The sequence below is a fragment of the Penaeus japonicus genome, unplaced genomic scaffold (assembly GCF_977035675.1).
Source record: "Penaeus japonicus unplaced genomic scaffold, GWHDUDI00000001_assembly GWHDUDI00000021, whole genome shotgun sequence".
In the NCBI taxonomy this organism is placed as follows: Eukaryota; Metazoa; Arthropoda; class Malacostraca; order Decapoda; family Penaeidae; genus Penaeus; species Penaeus japonicus.
The window spans coordinates 31,595,084-31,612,583 of NW_028234423.1; the positions used below are offsets into that span (position 1 = coordinate 31,595,084).

At 34.2% G+C, this 17,500-nt stretch overlaps 1 protein-coding gene across 2 annotated transcripts in view; it reads right to left on the minus strand.

Annotated features, from left to right (window-relative positions):
- Positions 1-7,232: 7,232 nt before the first annotated feature.
- The window catches only part of RabX5 (RAS oncogene family member RabX5), a 12,005-nt gene continuing 1,737 nt past the window's right edge, over positions 7,233-17,500 (minus strand). Inside the window, exons 2-9 of one of the 2 annotated variants that reach the window (XM_043033473.2) lie at positions 16,532-16,619; positions 15,125-15,225; positions 14,677-14,819; positions 14,477-14,578; positions 14,207-14,271; positions 13,396-13,529; positions 12,700-12,898; positions 7,233-12,425 (exon numbers count right to left, since the gene is read on the minus strand). In XM_043033473.2, the coding sequence (XP_042889407.1) occupies positions 12,349-12,425; positions 12,700-12,898; positions 13,396-13,529; positions 14,207-14,271; positions 14,477-14,578; positions 14,677-14,819; positions 15,125-15,220 (816 nt within the window). In that variant the 5' untranslated portion in view covers positions 15,221-15,225; positions 16,532-16,619 and the 3' untranslated portion in view covers positions 7,233-12,348. The remainder of the gene's footprint in view (positions 12,426-12,699; positions 12,899-13,395; positions 13,530-14,206; positions 14,272-14,476; positions 14,579-14,676; positions 14,820-15,124; positions 15,226-16,531; positions 16,620-17,500) is intronic. The other variant, XM_043033475.2, reaches the window with a different exon arrangement.

The window sequence follows — 17,500 nt, forward strand, 5'->3', positions numbered from 1 at the left end:
AATCTGCTATTGGTGGGAGGGGGGGGGGGTTCTAGTCACACAAAGATGCAAAATTTCGAAGTGAGCGGATCATAGAAATGTGATCTAGTTGTCACGTTTGATTTAGATTTCTAATTTAAAATTAGTGATAGGGTTTCTCAAGGACATTACAAAACATGGCCTCCATCTTCCCTCCATTTTTTTTAACCCAGGGGACGGATTACTTCATGCTAAATTGAAAGCGGTGATCTGGTAAATTATTTTTGAATGTGTTTTTTTTCTCTAATTCTTTCTGAGACACTGAAATACACTCGGGGGTGTCTCTTCCCGGATTATCTTTGTTGGGAGAGTGTGGAATAAAATAGTTTGAAGGTAAAAATTATTGTGCACACCTAGGTTAACCTCCTGAATCAGTGGTTCCTAAATAGTTTTTCCATTAGTTTTTTCATCATTTATTTACTTATTTATCTATTTTCAGTGATGGCATCCTAACTCCACGTGGTATCTCTTCTTTGGCATCCTTTTCATATATTCCCGCCCTTTTCTCTTACCTCCCCCCTCCCCCTCCGTCCCTCCCCCACATGAGGTTAGCTTTAAAGAAGAGTACTTATTTGCCTCTTCCATGAATTACTGCTGCTCGAAAAAATAAATGTAACTTATATGGCCAGAAGACAAACATAAAACTCACCGAAAGAATGAGTAACTTCAAATGCAAGTACAAACTAACGGATAACTAAACAAAGCACGAGACACGGAAACTAAGATCGATTTCATATCACTTTGTGACTCATAAACCATCCTAAATCGTTTATTTCACCTAAGAATCTTAAGGCACCCCTAAGTACTGGCCTTGGCACCCCAAAGTGCCGTGGCACTCATTTTGAGAACCACTGCCCCAGATTTCCAGATCTTACGCCCTATGATGTCTCCCTTTAGTGAAAGGATTTGTGGTTTAAGCGACCACAGTTCCGTAATCTGAATGATCTGGAGAACTGATTGAGTAATCGGCCAGTGTCATGCAGGATGTGATAGTGCAAATTTGGGAAGGATTCATGCTAAACAGACTGAGATCGTCATATCATACGTTATACGAATATACCGGAGGCGTATTCATTCTACCGCTTCTCAGGAAATGTAAACAAAAAAAAAAAATAATAATAATAATAATCTTAAGATTGAATAATGAATAAAATAAATTATCCTTACCCCAACCCCAACCTACAAGATCAAGACCCCTCCCCTTTTCATCTCATTCACCCTTAAGACCAAGATCTCATCGCCACCTTCCGACCTGGCAGGCCTCCCTGAGTTTCGATTGGACATGACAACAACTTTACAAGACAGACAGGGAGTTTCGTTCTTCCACTACTATAACTACTACTTTTCTTCATTTTCCAAACTGTTTTCTTCACTTCAACTCTTCATCAGACTTATCTGTCCCACTTCCACTTCGGTGGAGGTTCCAGCATAGGACATGTCCTGATTACTTATGTTATGTTTAAGCCATTAATCGACGAAAAATGCCTTCGAAATGCTCCAAAATGTTTGAAAATGCCTTCGAAATACTAAAAGTTCGCATACCACTCCCTCCCCTTTGGGAATATCTTAGACCCGTCATTGATCTATCTATACAGCAATTGCGATGTATTTTCAGTCTATATATCAGCATATCTATACAGTATCTTCGTGTATTTTCGTGTGTAAGCTTTCGAGAGCACGTGTTTTCGTCACGTGTGAACCAAATTACGCTGGAAAACGCTTCACTTCATCATCTTAATGCGTTTCGTAATAAGGCGAGACGAATTCAAGTGTGAAGCTTCCTGGTTTTGCTAAAGAGAAGAAATACAGCGTAAGATACAGTCATTCATGGTTACTTCCTGTATCCTACCCTCGCTCTGGGATTTTTTTCCCGCGTTAATTTTTGTTTTTCTTTATTATCATTACCGTAATGTTTGTTATAGTTTGTGTTATGATTATTGGTGTTATTGTCGTTTTTATCGTTGTTTTTAAGATTGATGATGATGGTGGTGGTGATAATGATGATGATGGTGTTGGTGGTGGTGATAATGGTGATGCTGATGATGATAGTGGTGATGCTGATGATAATGATAGTGATAGTGATAAGGATGATGATGATAATGATACTGATAAGGATGATGATAATGATAATAATGATGATAATGATAATCATAAAGTTAATGATGATAATAGTGATGGTAATGATATTAAGATCAATAATGATAACAATAATGATGATTAATAATAATAATGATAATAATAGTAATTCTAATAGTAATACAAAAGTAATAATGATATTACAGGAGTGATGATAATAATCATCAGTTATTGTTATCATTATCATTTCTATTATTAATTATGTTATCGTTATTGCTATCATCATTATTGTTAGCATTATAAAATTAACAATAATAATAAAAAAACATCTTTGCCTCACTTTAATTCCGTTATTCATTTATTTATTTTTGAACAAGGTCGCCATTTTGGATGAGCCGGCTGTCTGCATTGTGTTCTATAGTTAATCGCTTCTGTTTTTTTTTTTTTTTAATCCTTCTTCTAAAGCAGTGGTTTTCAATCTTTTTTCAGTGATGGCACCCTGAATTTATATAATCCTTTCTGTGGCACCCCTTTTTCACCATCACATCATTATGTTATCAGTAGTAGTAGTAGTAGTAGTAGTAGTAGTAGTAGTAGTGTGCAAAAGGAAATATCTACCTATATTTTAGTAAAATATTAGAGCAAGTAACTTCCTACACCGACATTTAATTATAGGCAGACTGCTACAAACTGTTTTACAAATGTACCTTGAAACGATCTAGCCAAGACAAAATTCATGGCAATCTTGTGGCACCCCTAGGCGCTGTCCGTGGCACCCCAGGGTGCCGCGGCACCCAGTTTGAGAACCACTGTTCTAAAGTCTTCTATCGCATAGTCAGGCGATCTTTCATTCGTCTTTCCTATTATTGTCTTGTCCGCCAGCTGATCCGTGTCGAGAACTGCACGTTGTCATACATACATACTCACTCCAGGGTAGCATAGACAGCGTGCATCATAAGATACTCAATATAAATCTAAGTACCACCGTTTTCACCCAAGCATACAGGATTTTTGGTCAGGTAGACGCATCATCCTAATCTGGGTCTCCAGCTATAATGGCATTTAGGGATTGAGTTTGTTGACAGACCCGCAATATTTGGTAGGACGTAGCCCTTGGAAGAGCGAAAGATCCTACAGATCCACAGACAGGATGCCAGGTCGTCTTTCTTGGCTATGTTGTATATAAATACCATAGGCCATAACCATAGTGGATTGAGAGCTAGTAGTCAGTGGGACACTAATTGTAATATGGGATAAATGAGTAATTTCACTAATGGTAATGTGAGATCAATTAGTAATTTCATTAATAGTAATATGAAAGCAATGAGTAATTCATATGAAATGAAAGAAAATATATGTTTTATAAGGTAAATATAACAAAATATATTTTCGCACTGGATGAATACAGTCGTAGATATTGCTGACTGGTGAACAATACTGTCCAACAGATGCCCGAGGGTATTACGTGAAACCTAACTGGGTTGCGATTAAAAAAAAAGTTTGAAGAACACTGCCTTTGACCGCCAGCAACTTCGTGAAAAAGTCATGCCTGTCACCTTGCTTGTGGAGGCTGGAATGACCACAGGCACTTCGGTTCCGCGATTAACATCCAGTCATGATTATCAGATAAGGCGGCTCGAACAGTGGACGAAAACGCACTGGAACTGAACAGAACCTAATTCTTAATTAACGGGCATCCCACCATCTGAAGAATAAATATGTGAAACTAACAGGCAAAAAAGCATGTGTAGCAGTTTTGAGAATACGCATTTTTGGCATGAGCCTTACCTGTTTTTTTTTTTCTTGGGGGGGGGGTGCAAAAAAAAAATCCTTGCTCAGGTCATTTTCTTGAGGGATGAACATAAATCCGATCCCATTACATTAAGGCAGACACTGGATAGGACGTATCTAATTCACTTCCTTTGATACTCTGCATATCTGAGAATTACCTAAATTACGTTTATTGGAAAGTAATAATAAGAATATAAGATCTAAACTGAAAAAAAGTGGAGCAGACAAACACTGGGCACTCTCTTCCTGACTCAGACTGGTCTCATCTCCATCGGTCCAAAATTACGACCCTAGAGAGAATCGGTAAACAATCTACCAGCAGACTCTGCTTTCTACTTCAAAATCCAAAGAAACGGGTATGACTTTAGCAATGCAGTATACTAACAGAAGTATGATATGACTATATCAGTCTACTGCAGCCAATTGTTATATATTGATGTATGTTCACTTTAAAAAAATTGTAAAAATTCAAGGTGAATGAGAAATGAGACTGATAGCATAGAGAATTTTGACTTTCAGCTGTAAGCATCTTGTTCCACTCTTTTTTTTACCAGAAAATGGTGCTGGTCACATTTCATTCAGAAATAGAGTGGGAAAGTTTTATTTTCCGATTTTCATTGTAAAAGCAAGTAATTTAACTCAAAAAAACATTTTAAAAATGAATATGCCTTTCTTAGGAAATTGTACGGTTGTAAGGTTGAAATGAAAAATGAAATAAAATACCTTTCTCACAATATTTCTTAATAGAACGAGACCATTACCATCTCCAAAGATAATTGTAACAGCAATAGATAATCCAAGATCGACAATGAAACTGGATCTGTCAGGAAAGGAAAACACGCAAAAACACTTTGAAATTTATTGAAGATACTACATTTACATTTATATATATTTATATATATGTTATATGAAAATTAAAGATTCGAGTTCGAGTAGAAAAATACTGGCAATTAGAGGCAGTCCTTGGACGGTATGGAAATGTATAGGTAAAGGCGAGTAGTTTACGTTGAGTGGAGAGAGACAGACGGGTGACATCGAGCCGCCTCTGCAAAAGCCGCAACCTCCAGAAAGTGTAGAAAAATACAAACTTTCTTTTTGTTCAGCTCTTTCGAACCATGACGTACACAATCACAATATTTAAAATTACCTAATACAGTTCAAATGAGCCTAACTTAGACATGCTATCATGCATTTCTTTCACATAATCACCAACATCATTCCAGTATCAGTATCTGAGCAAACAGTAAGTGATATCTGGTTAAAGATCATGTATACATATATCATACAAATACTGTATATAACTACCCAAACAAGCAAGAGACTTCAGTAGCTGGAAATATCTTCCCTGCAAGTCTACCTTCACACAAGAAAAAATTATCCAAACTTGCTCATCATACAACTGAATGTAATTGTTCATTCACAACATGTCATGTGCTACGATGAATTTACAGGTGTGTTTCTCAGATCAAAGTGTGTTTACAGACGGGTTGATTCTGTAGTAAATTATGAATCTTCTTACAATCAAGTCCTGCAATCACAAAATCACATGCAAAAATAGCCCTTTATATCCAGAAACAAAAATGCATTTAGTTACCAGGGTTGGGCGCATGTTTCTTTGTGTGTGTGTTTTCAGGGATATTTTAAACCTGCTTCTAAAACAATAAATTTCTTGATATACTTGTATCAAAATCAAGTTTTCCAATGAATTACATAATCACAGAACAAAACAGAACTCCAGCATTGAAAGGGTTCAGATATAAAGGGTTAGATATAACAGTAATGTGTGCCTGTTCATAGTACTTTTTAAGATATGGATATACATTGAGCAAAGAGTCACTGGCAGAGCCCTCCCTGTACAAAAGAAAAGCTTGTATTGTTTTCTAAACTTTTCAAAGTGAGCAAAGTCTTGCTAGGTATAATAGATGGAAGGATTAATGCAGAGGGAATACATATATGACAGCTAGCTGCATCCTAGCTCAAAAAACAACATGAAAGAGGATTTGTTGACACATACCACAAAGAAATTGACTTACAAATCAGACAAGATTATGTATATTCAATAACACTGGAAACATCAAATGATGAAATGGCAAAATAATGATATTGAAAAGTGCATGTCCTTAATACAATAATTACGAAAAGGTCAAGGTTTGTTTAAAATGGTGCTTATGTAATTAAGTATCTTAAAAAGCAAAACTTAAGAGTATCTTTGTGCTGAAATATTTCTGCTCACAGTGAGCTGATATGGCATCCTCCTTGGGGAAAAAAAAAACTGTCATAGAAAACATGTTACATAAAAGAAAAAGAAAAGGACAACTTTTTATACTACTCTTATCAATTTCTCAAGGCATTTATCATTGGTTTGCCTCATAATTTATCATTTATATAAAGCTCAAAACGTTGAAAGACACAAATAAACATGTTTATAATCTAATTTATCTGAAATTCATAAACTGAAAAATGTTTGACAACTCCAAATGCACATTAATTAATATTCAATAAAAATGGACTGTGATGCTTTGTTCCAAATATACAACTTTCTATTATATTACCACCAGTATAACACTGCTTGAAAATCAAATTATAAAATGTATATAAAATAACCATTGGCTTAAAACTAATATATATATATATATATATATATATATATATATATATATATATATATATATATATATATATAATATATATATATATATATATATGTATATATGTATATATATATATTAATATATATATATATATATATATATATATATATATATATATAATATATATATATATATATATATATATATATATATATATCAATGCAAGAAAAAATGCAATGTCATATCCTTGTGAATTGCTGTTGAAAACCTCTTTATGACATCAGCCTGGAAGGACTATTACTTTTACCAATGATAAAAACATAGCATGAAAATAACACACACAAAACAAGAGAAAAAAATAAATAAATGAAATAAAATAAACAGGAAACCGCTATAAAATGGAGTATCTAAAAATTTAAAAATTCACCATTAATGGGGATTATATAATATATATATATATATATATATATATATATATATAATATATATATATATATATATATATATACATATATATATATATATATATATATATATATATATATATATATATATATATATATATATATATATATATATATATATATATATTTCCCAGACTTTAACCATAACATAAAAAATGAAAAACAGCACATCTTCACACATCAATAAAATAGGGCATGAAAAACTATTGGAAACTTAAAGAGTAACCTGTTTCAATCTTGGTACTATGTAGAGACAAGGCGCTTGTTAATAAAAAATAATAAATCTGGTCCATTATGCAAGTTTTTTTTCTTCTTTTCTTTTCTATTGAGATATCAATAATATGGTCTACAATTAATAAGCTCTAAGTAATCCTCTATGTATAAATAGCTTAGGACTTGGCAAAAATAAACTTGTACTGCTTTTTCTGCTTTTTTTTTTTCTTACAATTTCATATATGCACAATATTGTAAAAATCTAGTGGTGCATCTAAGTTCATCTATTATCATAGCATGAAAATTATCACAGTGCTTAAAAGAATACCTAATCTAATGAAAAATAGCTGGATGACTAGACTCTTTTCAGTAAGCATAATTTCAATAGCTAAAATACACTTAGTAAATGGCCCACCTACACTTTAATACAAATATCAGCTTAAAGAATGAGAGAATATCAGGATTAAGACAATCTCTGGATTCATAGCACAATTTCACCAAAACACTAGTATCTCAACGGCATGCAAGGATCCCGACTATCCCTACGAGACAACGTCGGTCGTGCGAATCATACCATTTTTTTTCAAAAACGTCAAACCATTACCTCTCCACAACATCACAATAAGAGGCATGGTACCAAATCCCCTTCCAATATCATAAACCACATTTACGACTGCCAATCCCTGTGTATGAAGTCTCGAGTCAGCGGGTGGACACTCAGGGGAGATTGGGGGGGCAAGGGGAATAACTCTCCCCCCCTAAAAACAATTCTAAGTTATGGTTTGAATCTTTTCAAGACCCAAATGACATCCTTAGAATGGGAATCTAGTGAAACATCTAATAGAGTCATTGCCTGTGTTAGAGGTCTTGATCTCCATAAAAGTTCACGGAGGTTGTACCCTCGGAAAACCTGTCCTCCTCATTTTCCCTCAAAACATCTCACCAAATGCCCGTCCCTGCCTTGGGTTTTCTGTCCTCTTTGCCTGCCCTCTTAACATACCACCGAGTGTCTGCTCCATTCTGGGTCTCTATGTGAGTCTCCCAAGCAAAGAAAATATGGAGAGAATTGATGGCAAAGAAGGGCATGTGGCTTTAATAAACACCCGCAAGTCTTCATGGCATTCAAACAGTAACAAATATGGATGAAAAAAGGAATAACTTCAGGATGCAAGAGATGTAATTGATGCATTTCAATTAAATGTAATATAACATGTAATTCTAAAGATTTCATCAAAACACATCATAAACAGCTCTTGCATTGTGCGGTTATTCATTCCTATCTTATTCCTTTTTCCACTTCTGTCATAATGGATATGAATATCCTGTGAATCATTGCACATCAACAAAGATGGGAAAATTTAGTCATAATGGTACACAATTTAAGCATTACTGAGCACTGAATAAAATAATTGCCTGCATTGAATGTCTATATATAAAAATACTGGAAGATGACATATCTATATAATTTCAAAGCAGAACACTGTATTCTTAAATTCTAAATTATTGTCATTATATTTATGAAGCAAGGCATTATACCAAGTTTTCCAAATCATCTTTGACAATAAAAGATCATTATTTTCCTCTCCCAAACTTTTTTTTTTATCCCTGTTGGATACTGTAGCACCTCCTAATCAATAATTATACACCTAGTTATTGTCCAAGAATTTTAATACTATACTTCCAAAACTCTCAAAGACAGAGTGAAAGACAGACAGAAACTTGAAAAGAAAGTATACGAAAATGCAGTCAGCCAAAATGTTGTTGTTATTCTTGCCAGTGTTACATCTTTTTTTTTTTCAAATTATGTCACATGCACTGCCTCCTTCACTTTCAAGTTCACCATTCAGCAATGCCACAGCTTGGACTATCAATATCGACTCTGTGTTTGGAATAAAGGAGTCAAAACTGGCAGATCACACATTGGCAACACTGATTAGGTAACTTAGATGTACAAGAGACTGGACACAAACACAAATAAAGAGAGACATACTATCTTCCCCTCCATTAACTTTCTTTTCTCAAGACCAACTTGGTAAATAATAATGATGTCCACGATAAAATCTCTTCTCATGTACAGATCACAAGCTATCTGTACTACAAAAACATTATGAGCAAGAAATTATTTCAGTAATTAAATGTACAATCCAGTACAAGGTTACCTCTTCAAACCATTCATAGGATTCCATAATACCACAATATTATCATATATTGCAACAGCAATAATACAGGTACAATGGAATTCAACCACAACGTAATATTCTGGACGTATCAAGTTTTCTTTCAAATTGGTAATTCCTCTCAAAGAGAACAAAATCCTTCAAAGTATCTAAAGAATTGAATTCTATATGTAAGATTTATTTGAGCTATATACTAAGACCCATGCTCTCTCAACCCAATTATTTTGAAAGTAGAAAATAATTTGTGGCAATATCAAAAATGTTCAGAACGATACAGGTTGAACCTCACTAGACTGACAAGCTTGGCAAAAATTTGTGAACCAGTTAAACTTAACCCTTAACCCTTAACCCTTAATAAAATGTGTATACAATCATGTGGCGGGTTTATGTTGTATGGCACGGTGCCATTTGCATCTATGACTGACTCTGCCTTGGCAGTAAATCATGCCATCTGCTTTCAATGGGTTAAAGACTTTTTTGCCATGATTGTGATGCACCCAGGCCTGTGCACTCAGTCCTACTCACCACAATCAATTACAGGCTGTCAAAACCTGTTGGGCTTTCTTCCCTTTATTTTCATTATGAAGAAGACGTATGTGGTGTCAACTAATATTTCTGGCACTATTTGGTGAGTTTCCTCAAGATACACCCTCAATATTTTCCCCATATCATCACACCCCTTGTTGGCCCTACTCTGCATTAAGTATTTGATATATGTCATCAAAATATACATTTTCTAGTGAGTAAATTCAAGCTCTTGAAATACCTAAGACCAAAATTCTCCTTTATGCAACTGGGGGGACAGACATGCAGAAAATATTTTGTGTTTTTTAAGGGTTAAGATAAAAAAAAGGCAAAATTATGCATAAATATATCAAGCTAATGATAAAGACAAAATACATAAACCTAGCTCACACACACAACTTTACAGCATCGTTCCGTGGAATTAACCAGACTTCTAACGTCAGCCAGATCCGAATCACCATCCCAAATAGTTGAAGCTTCCAGACCAATGAAGAAAAGTCTGATGAGGTTTAACCTGTACAAAAATTCTTCCTTCATTAGAATGACGGCACACGCACAAATTTTCTGGAAGCAAGATCCAAATGGAAACGTTACAAAAATACACAAACACTTAACACAGATTGCTCAGACTCTCACAATAAGTTCTACACATAGGTAAAGTAGATTCTCTCTTTTCTCTGTGATTCCACATTCCTCGGAAAGTCGAACATATCAAAATATTATCCTACTGAGGGTGGAAGAAACACGAAAACACATTTTAAATAAATGGAATTCTGTACTTTTGTGTTTTTTCACTGTATTACAAGTCTCATCACTTAAAAAGGTAAATTTTTTCTTTTCTTTTCTTTCTCTCATGTGTTCCATGAATACAAGATATAAAAGGTGTTTATGGCTCAATACAAAAAATAATTGTGATTCTCGATCAAAATTCACTCAAAAAATATCCCCAAGTTGTCCACAATCTTACATCAGATTGATGCTTCTAAAAGCAAAAATCCCCATTTTAGAAAAAAAAGTAGTAATAATGATTATAATAATAATAATGTCCAGTGATAATAAAAAAAATACCAGTCATATTTCCAATAGGGATAGTCAAAATCAGAATAATAATGATAATAATGATATAAAAATAATAATCATAATAATAACTCTAATAATGTAAAAAAACATATATGTGCACATATACAATATCACACAAGACACAAGATGGTGCAAAGGCAGACTAACTTATCATAAAGTAAATGCAAAAATAATCTGCAAATCTAACTAGCTACTAATTCCTCATGTTCAGTTAGAACATAATGCATAAGAAATACAACACCATCTAGATCTTTAATAAATTACTTTTTTTTTCGCTGTTCAACCTACTATATTTGAACAAGGCAAACCCCCTAAAACTCAAGCAAATGTGCTGGGTGAATCCTGCAATATACAGCTAACATGACTGCCTGTCTGGAAAGCACATCATTTACGCACTTGTGCATTATCAATACATCTGGTCTCTTTGCTGTTCATTTTCAACCACACATGGAAATTGTTGAAATATACAGATTATTTTCAAAATATAATTTGATTTCTCTTTTTTAACGTAATTTAGACTTTTACCAAGCGTACATCAAGACTTCAGACTTTTACCAAGCGTACATCTAGACTTCAGACTTTTACCAAGAGTTGCACTCGACTTATGAATCTAAGCGGGTTGATGTACTTCTAAGGTTCACTGAGGAATCTCGTACTTCATGCATACCCTCACTTACTACAGCCAAGCTTCCTCACACCCAAGATCTTGGTGAGTAGTGATGCTCCTTCCAGTATGGCACAACAGACAGATATGAATTCTGTAACAATTGAAAACTTCGACTTGAAAATGGCAATAAAAAATAAGAGACAAATGGAAGATATTTCTCCATCAAATATTCATCATCAAATTCACCGTATGATCCTTGTTGCCTCAAATATGGAGTACTCTAAATGCATGAGAACCTCCATAAAAATTACATTGGCCACCAAAGGAAAAGCCAGCCGTCCAAACTACCAATCTCTGACACAACCCAGACTCATCTTCCACAACCAGTCTTTCCAGTATACCTATAAATTACCCATGAGGTAGCACTAACTAGGTGTTTCCATACCCGTCACCTTGCGAGATTTACGGAAAGCCAGCTACATTCACACGTGACATGGAAGTGAAGTAGTCAAAAAATGAAGTAAAAAACGTTGTGCTTCTTTCATTGTGTTATTCATTGGACAGCACCATATTTCAGGAAGCTTGTTATTCCGATATACTAACAATAACTTCAACCTCAAAATGCATAAATTAGATAAGAGTATGAGTGTTTATATGCTACATAATAGATATAAATATATATTATCAAAATCATCAGTAATTCTTCTGCTAAAAGATAATTCAGCAAACAGAGCATGCCATCTAACACAGCAGGTTTCACATGACAAAATCATCATTGCAAAAAATAATCACCACTTCATTTGCTATCACTTGTTGCAGTGCCCTGAAGCACACTTCGACCTCTTAACAGTCTCATAGGTATCATCTAGACGTTCACCTATTTCTGAAATTGGGGATAAATTAAGTTAGGTGTACAGCATTGATATGTACTAGCTTTATTGTATATCACAACAATTAACTCAGATTTCCAGTTCTTTTTCATACTGCATATTTAGTGATTAGCAGTATTACCCCCCAAAATACAATGTTTTACTTTCCTAAAAGAAAATCACAAACCCACACAAAAAAAGGCTCATAGAATCTCCACATGAAACAAATCACTTTCAAAGCCTGAAAATATTTCAAACAAATTTCTAGAGAAGTTATGCGATACATACTGACAGTGCCAGAGAACTTGCGAGTGTCACAGCCTTTCACCTCCTGCAAAACGTCTCGGTTGAAGGTGAGGGCAGCCAGCCGCATGAAGAGAGCTTCCACATTATCTCCTGTCTTCGATGACACAGCCCAATACTCGGCCCCCAGGCCTTGGGCAACACGCCGAGCCTGTGCTTCAATTTGGTTGTAGGCTCCCTCGCTCTGGAAAATATACACGTGTTTAGATGTAGTCGGTGGTGTGACTATCACTGCTGGAACAGTGAGGAAAAAAAAAAATTTCTAGTGTCCCTTGAAAACAAAAATTTCTGAATGTTGTGTTTTCCATTATTTTCTAGATCTATGGTATGATATATGATTCTATATGATGTTAGCTGAGTGATATTAATTAGCATTTGGTAAGATGCATTAGTTACACAACAGAAGGAATGATTAGCTTGTATTTTTAGCAAAATAAAGCAGTGCAAAAGTGGTCTAACCCATGAAAATGTCCATTGCAGAATGGTTAAGAGGAGAAAGAGAGAGAGAGAGAGAGAGAGATGAGGTAGAAGCAAATTTAGAAAAAAGGAAAGAGAGTAGACTGAAAAAAATAGAAGAAAAACAAAAACATCAGAATGACAGTAAGACAAAACCTGAAAAAGCAAAAGAAATGAGAGCGAGGGCCTGCGAAGGAGAAAGAGATAGCGAGACTGAATGCTTACCATAAGGTCCCGTTTTGTTCCCACTAGAAAGACCAACGGACAGCTGTCGATATTTGCCTCCCTTGCTTCCTCAAGCCATTGAGCCGTGTGCGCAAGGGTGACAACATTTGTCACGTCAAACACAACCATTACAGCTAAAAGAAAAGATGAAAATATGGAGGGAAATTTTACTTATGCTTGTACAGTTAGAAAATCAAATCTAATCTAATGATAATGATAATGATAATGATGATAATAATGATGATGATGATGATGATGATGATGATGATGATTATGATGATAACAATAATAATAACACAAATGAAAATACAAATAATAATAATAATAATTAGATAGTATTAACAATAACATAAATAACAATAAACAATTATAATAATACGATAATGATGATAATACCTATTTTCATTAATATGTTCACATAAAAAATAACAATACAAGTAATAATGAATATAAATAAATCAATTATAAAATAAATACCTAAAAACTAAGAGTAGTAACACCTCAAATGAGAAGAGAACATTGAAAATTAAGTTACTAAAAAAAAGGAGATAGAGGAAAGGAGGGGAAAGAGAAAAAGACACAGAGAAAAAAAGACTGAGAGAGAGAGAGACAGAGAAAGCCAGAGACAGTGACAGAAAGAGAGTATCAGAGAGAGACAGATAAGAGAGAGAAATACAGAGACAGACAGAGAGAAAGAAAAGAAAGAGACTGAGAAAGAGAGAGAGAAAGAACAACAACAAAAGAGAGTAAAAACGAACATGAATAAAACGGGAGGGGAGAGAAACAACGAAGACCCAAAATTCACACTTACCATGAGCACCTCTATAATAGGACGCAGCTATGCATTTAAACCTCTCCTGTCCAGCTGTATCCCATCTGACAGAGAAGAGGAACAACCGAGGATTTAAAAGTATGTATAAAAAAGAAATCAATGAAAAGAGATAAAGCGCTAACAGAGAAGAAATACGAAGTGTATTTTGTATTGAACCATCACCTATAAAATTATACAATTTTTAGTCTATAACTGTTATGAAGATACAGGTTAATTCTCATAGCACACTGAACGTCTCCGGGTACTTACATCTGCAGATTAAAAGGAATGCCCAGAATATCGAACCTCTCCACTTCGAAGTCGACCCCAATTGTTGCTTTGTAATTAGAGTCAAAAACCTGGTGACAAAACCTGAAAAGAACAAAGGATTATCGTATTTCTAATAAAATGGAGACATTCCTTTAAATATCCCATTCCTTCTATACTCACTTACTTACACTCTCGCTCACCTGTTAACCAAGCACGTCTTTCCAGTGGCAACATCTCCGAGAACAATCATCTTCGATATTTTGAGTCCGGCTTGCAGGGTGCAGTTTGCGTTAGCTGCATTTTTAACAGCTTCATCAAAGTCATCCTGGTTATGAGGAGTTGCCTGTTTATAGAAAGGTTCAAGTTCAGCATTAGAACATTAATTGTGAGGTTAAGTACCTGAGCTTAAAAAGGTTTCCCATTGTGGATAAAAATATAAATGTTGTACATGTTTTTTCAGTGGAAATAATAACAATAATAAACTATTATAATAATATGATAACCTATTTCCATTAAAAAATATATTTTTTCTTTTCTTTTTTTTGGCAGAAATAATGCAGTTCCCATTATATGCAAAAAGGCCATGAAAAACAAGAATTGGTAATTCAAATCCATAGAACCTTAAGGCATAGTGGATAATGTACTTACTTGGCGTATGAAAGGAGGAGGAAGAGAGGTAATGATGCGGTCTTTTTCTGCATGAGTTTGCAACATCGTGTATACTGCAGACCGGGTCAGTCGCATGAGGCCTGGGAAAGTAACAAATATTTAAAAATGTGTTTTCTTCTATAAGCTACATCAATAAATAAAACAACATCTAAAATTCCAAAATCTGCATTCCAACAAAAAACATTGAGAATTTGATACTTTTTCACGAAGCTTCATAAACATAAATGTTACTAGAACAATGGATATAGCAATCACACAACTGTGGAAGATGGTAAAAGTAGTTTTGCTACAGGTAGGGTGAACACAACTAACCCATAAACATCTGTAAATCATGTAATGATATAATAATGTAACTGTGATATTCTCCATAGGATTTTTTTCTTATCTAAATCAGGCATATCATAAAGCTCTGAAATCCTTTTATTTGTATTTTTTTCATTATATATGGTACACATCTAAAACATCTAAAAACTAAAGTAAAAATCACTTATGTACATTTGGATAGCAGTAAGGGAGCACTGAAAGTCGCAAGTTTCATATGCAAGCAGCAAACTTTAAGCTGACAAGCATCTTTTTCCCCCAGATACCAAAATGTAATAGATTACAAATCATCGGTTAAAAGGATTTAAAACAAATATGAAAAATAACCATTAAGTTTTTTTCTACCTTACAACATCACCCACAAACCCTTCCCCGATATCTGCTGCTTACAATGCTCTACCCTCTACCCTTTGCGCATTCAAAGTCTACAGCCTGTAAAAGCAACTTTGCGTCTCGCCCTAAATCTACATGAATGTGCATAAATGATTTCTCTTTTTTATTCTTAGATGTCCTTAAGTAATTCTTGCATGTCTGGAGTAAAAATGGTATTCAGGAACTTTCATTTCTTGCTTGGTTTTGACTTGGCTTCCCAATGACGCAGTTTATGGGTTCAAGAAGCGATCGAAATGTCATGAGTTGTGAGGTAAAGGATTCATGCGGAGGAGACTACAAATAAAACAACAAATTGCATGAACACTCACATTCATGCATATTTGTGTGTATTCATGTTCTTCCTTTCATTATTAACAATGAGTTCTGATTATTGAGTGTAAAGAATATGTGTTGTCATAGCATGATTAATTCTAAAGGTGCATGCGGTAAATAGCATATAATAGACACTGGTATGGGGCGAGCACGAGCAAGGTATCTTGAGATCTGGCTATGAAAATGAAAAAAAAAATGAGTAAAATAGGTGAAAAGTTATAATTGATCATACAACTGAAGAATATATCATCAAACAGAAAATACGACTGTGAAAGACTGTGAATGTGTTAACATGGCACCTCTAGGAGTACATTTGCAGAAGTGCGTAAGAATTCCCAGTGCTTGCAACGTTCAACTCACATGTATAACGGAAACAGCCTGGAGTGTGACAGAGGCAGAGACAGCATCAGTTTAAGCAACACCAAAGAGAGCGGTTACAAATGCAACACTGCAACACAACAACAATATTAGTACCTTTATCCAACAAGCTCCTTTTCAATGATAGTAAAGCCACTCAACACCATGGGTCAAAAGTAATACATACAAGAAATCCTGATATTACCATACTGTTCACACACCTATGCCTGTCTCTCTACTATGCATAATGGATATTCTATTAAAAGCTACAATACATAAAATATCAGGGATTTTTAGCAAATTTTCTGTCTTCCTTTTCATCTAATTATATCATGCAAAAATAAAAAGGTTTAACCATTCCTAAAACTGTAAAACACAAATGAAAAGACACACAGACAAATATATCTCCTAAATATTAAATTTAACAAAACCAAAGGAAGCCTAACATCTGAAAAATTTCTTTCAAAAATTAATAAAGAGTAACTAATCAAAGTAAATCAAATTGCAGATGCAGACACATTTTCAACATTCAATTGAATACATCACATCCATTAATTTACTATCATTACTACTTTTGGTATATTTAATTAATGCTAGTCTTCCATTAACTCCACCATTGCTATAACATACAGTTGAGGAAGGTATGTAAATTACAGGCAAATTAAACAATTAAAAAATAGCTACAAAATCACAAACAGAGACCATGCTATACTATCACAAAGATTTAAGATAAACTGTAATTTACTGATGTAAAATACTTCATTCTGTACTACTGTAAAATATTTGTGTCACTCTGGGTCTAAATGTATATATAGAAAACTATATACATATATGGTAACATACTAGATATCATAAAAATAATTGGAAAACCATATTGGATATCCTGCATAGTATTTTGCTATTTCTTAAGGTCTTGTTCTGCTACATTGCCAAAGGGAACACTGCAGCTATTGAATTAACAGTGATTATTAT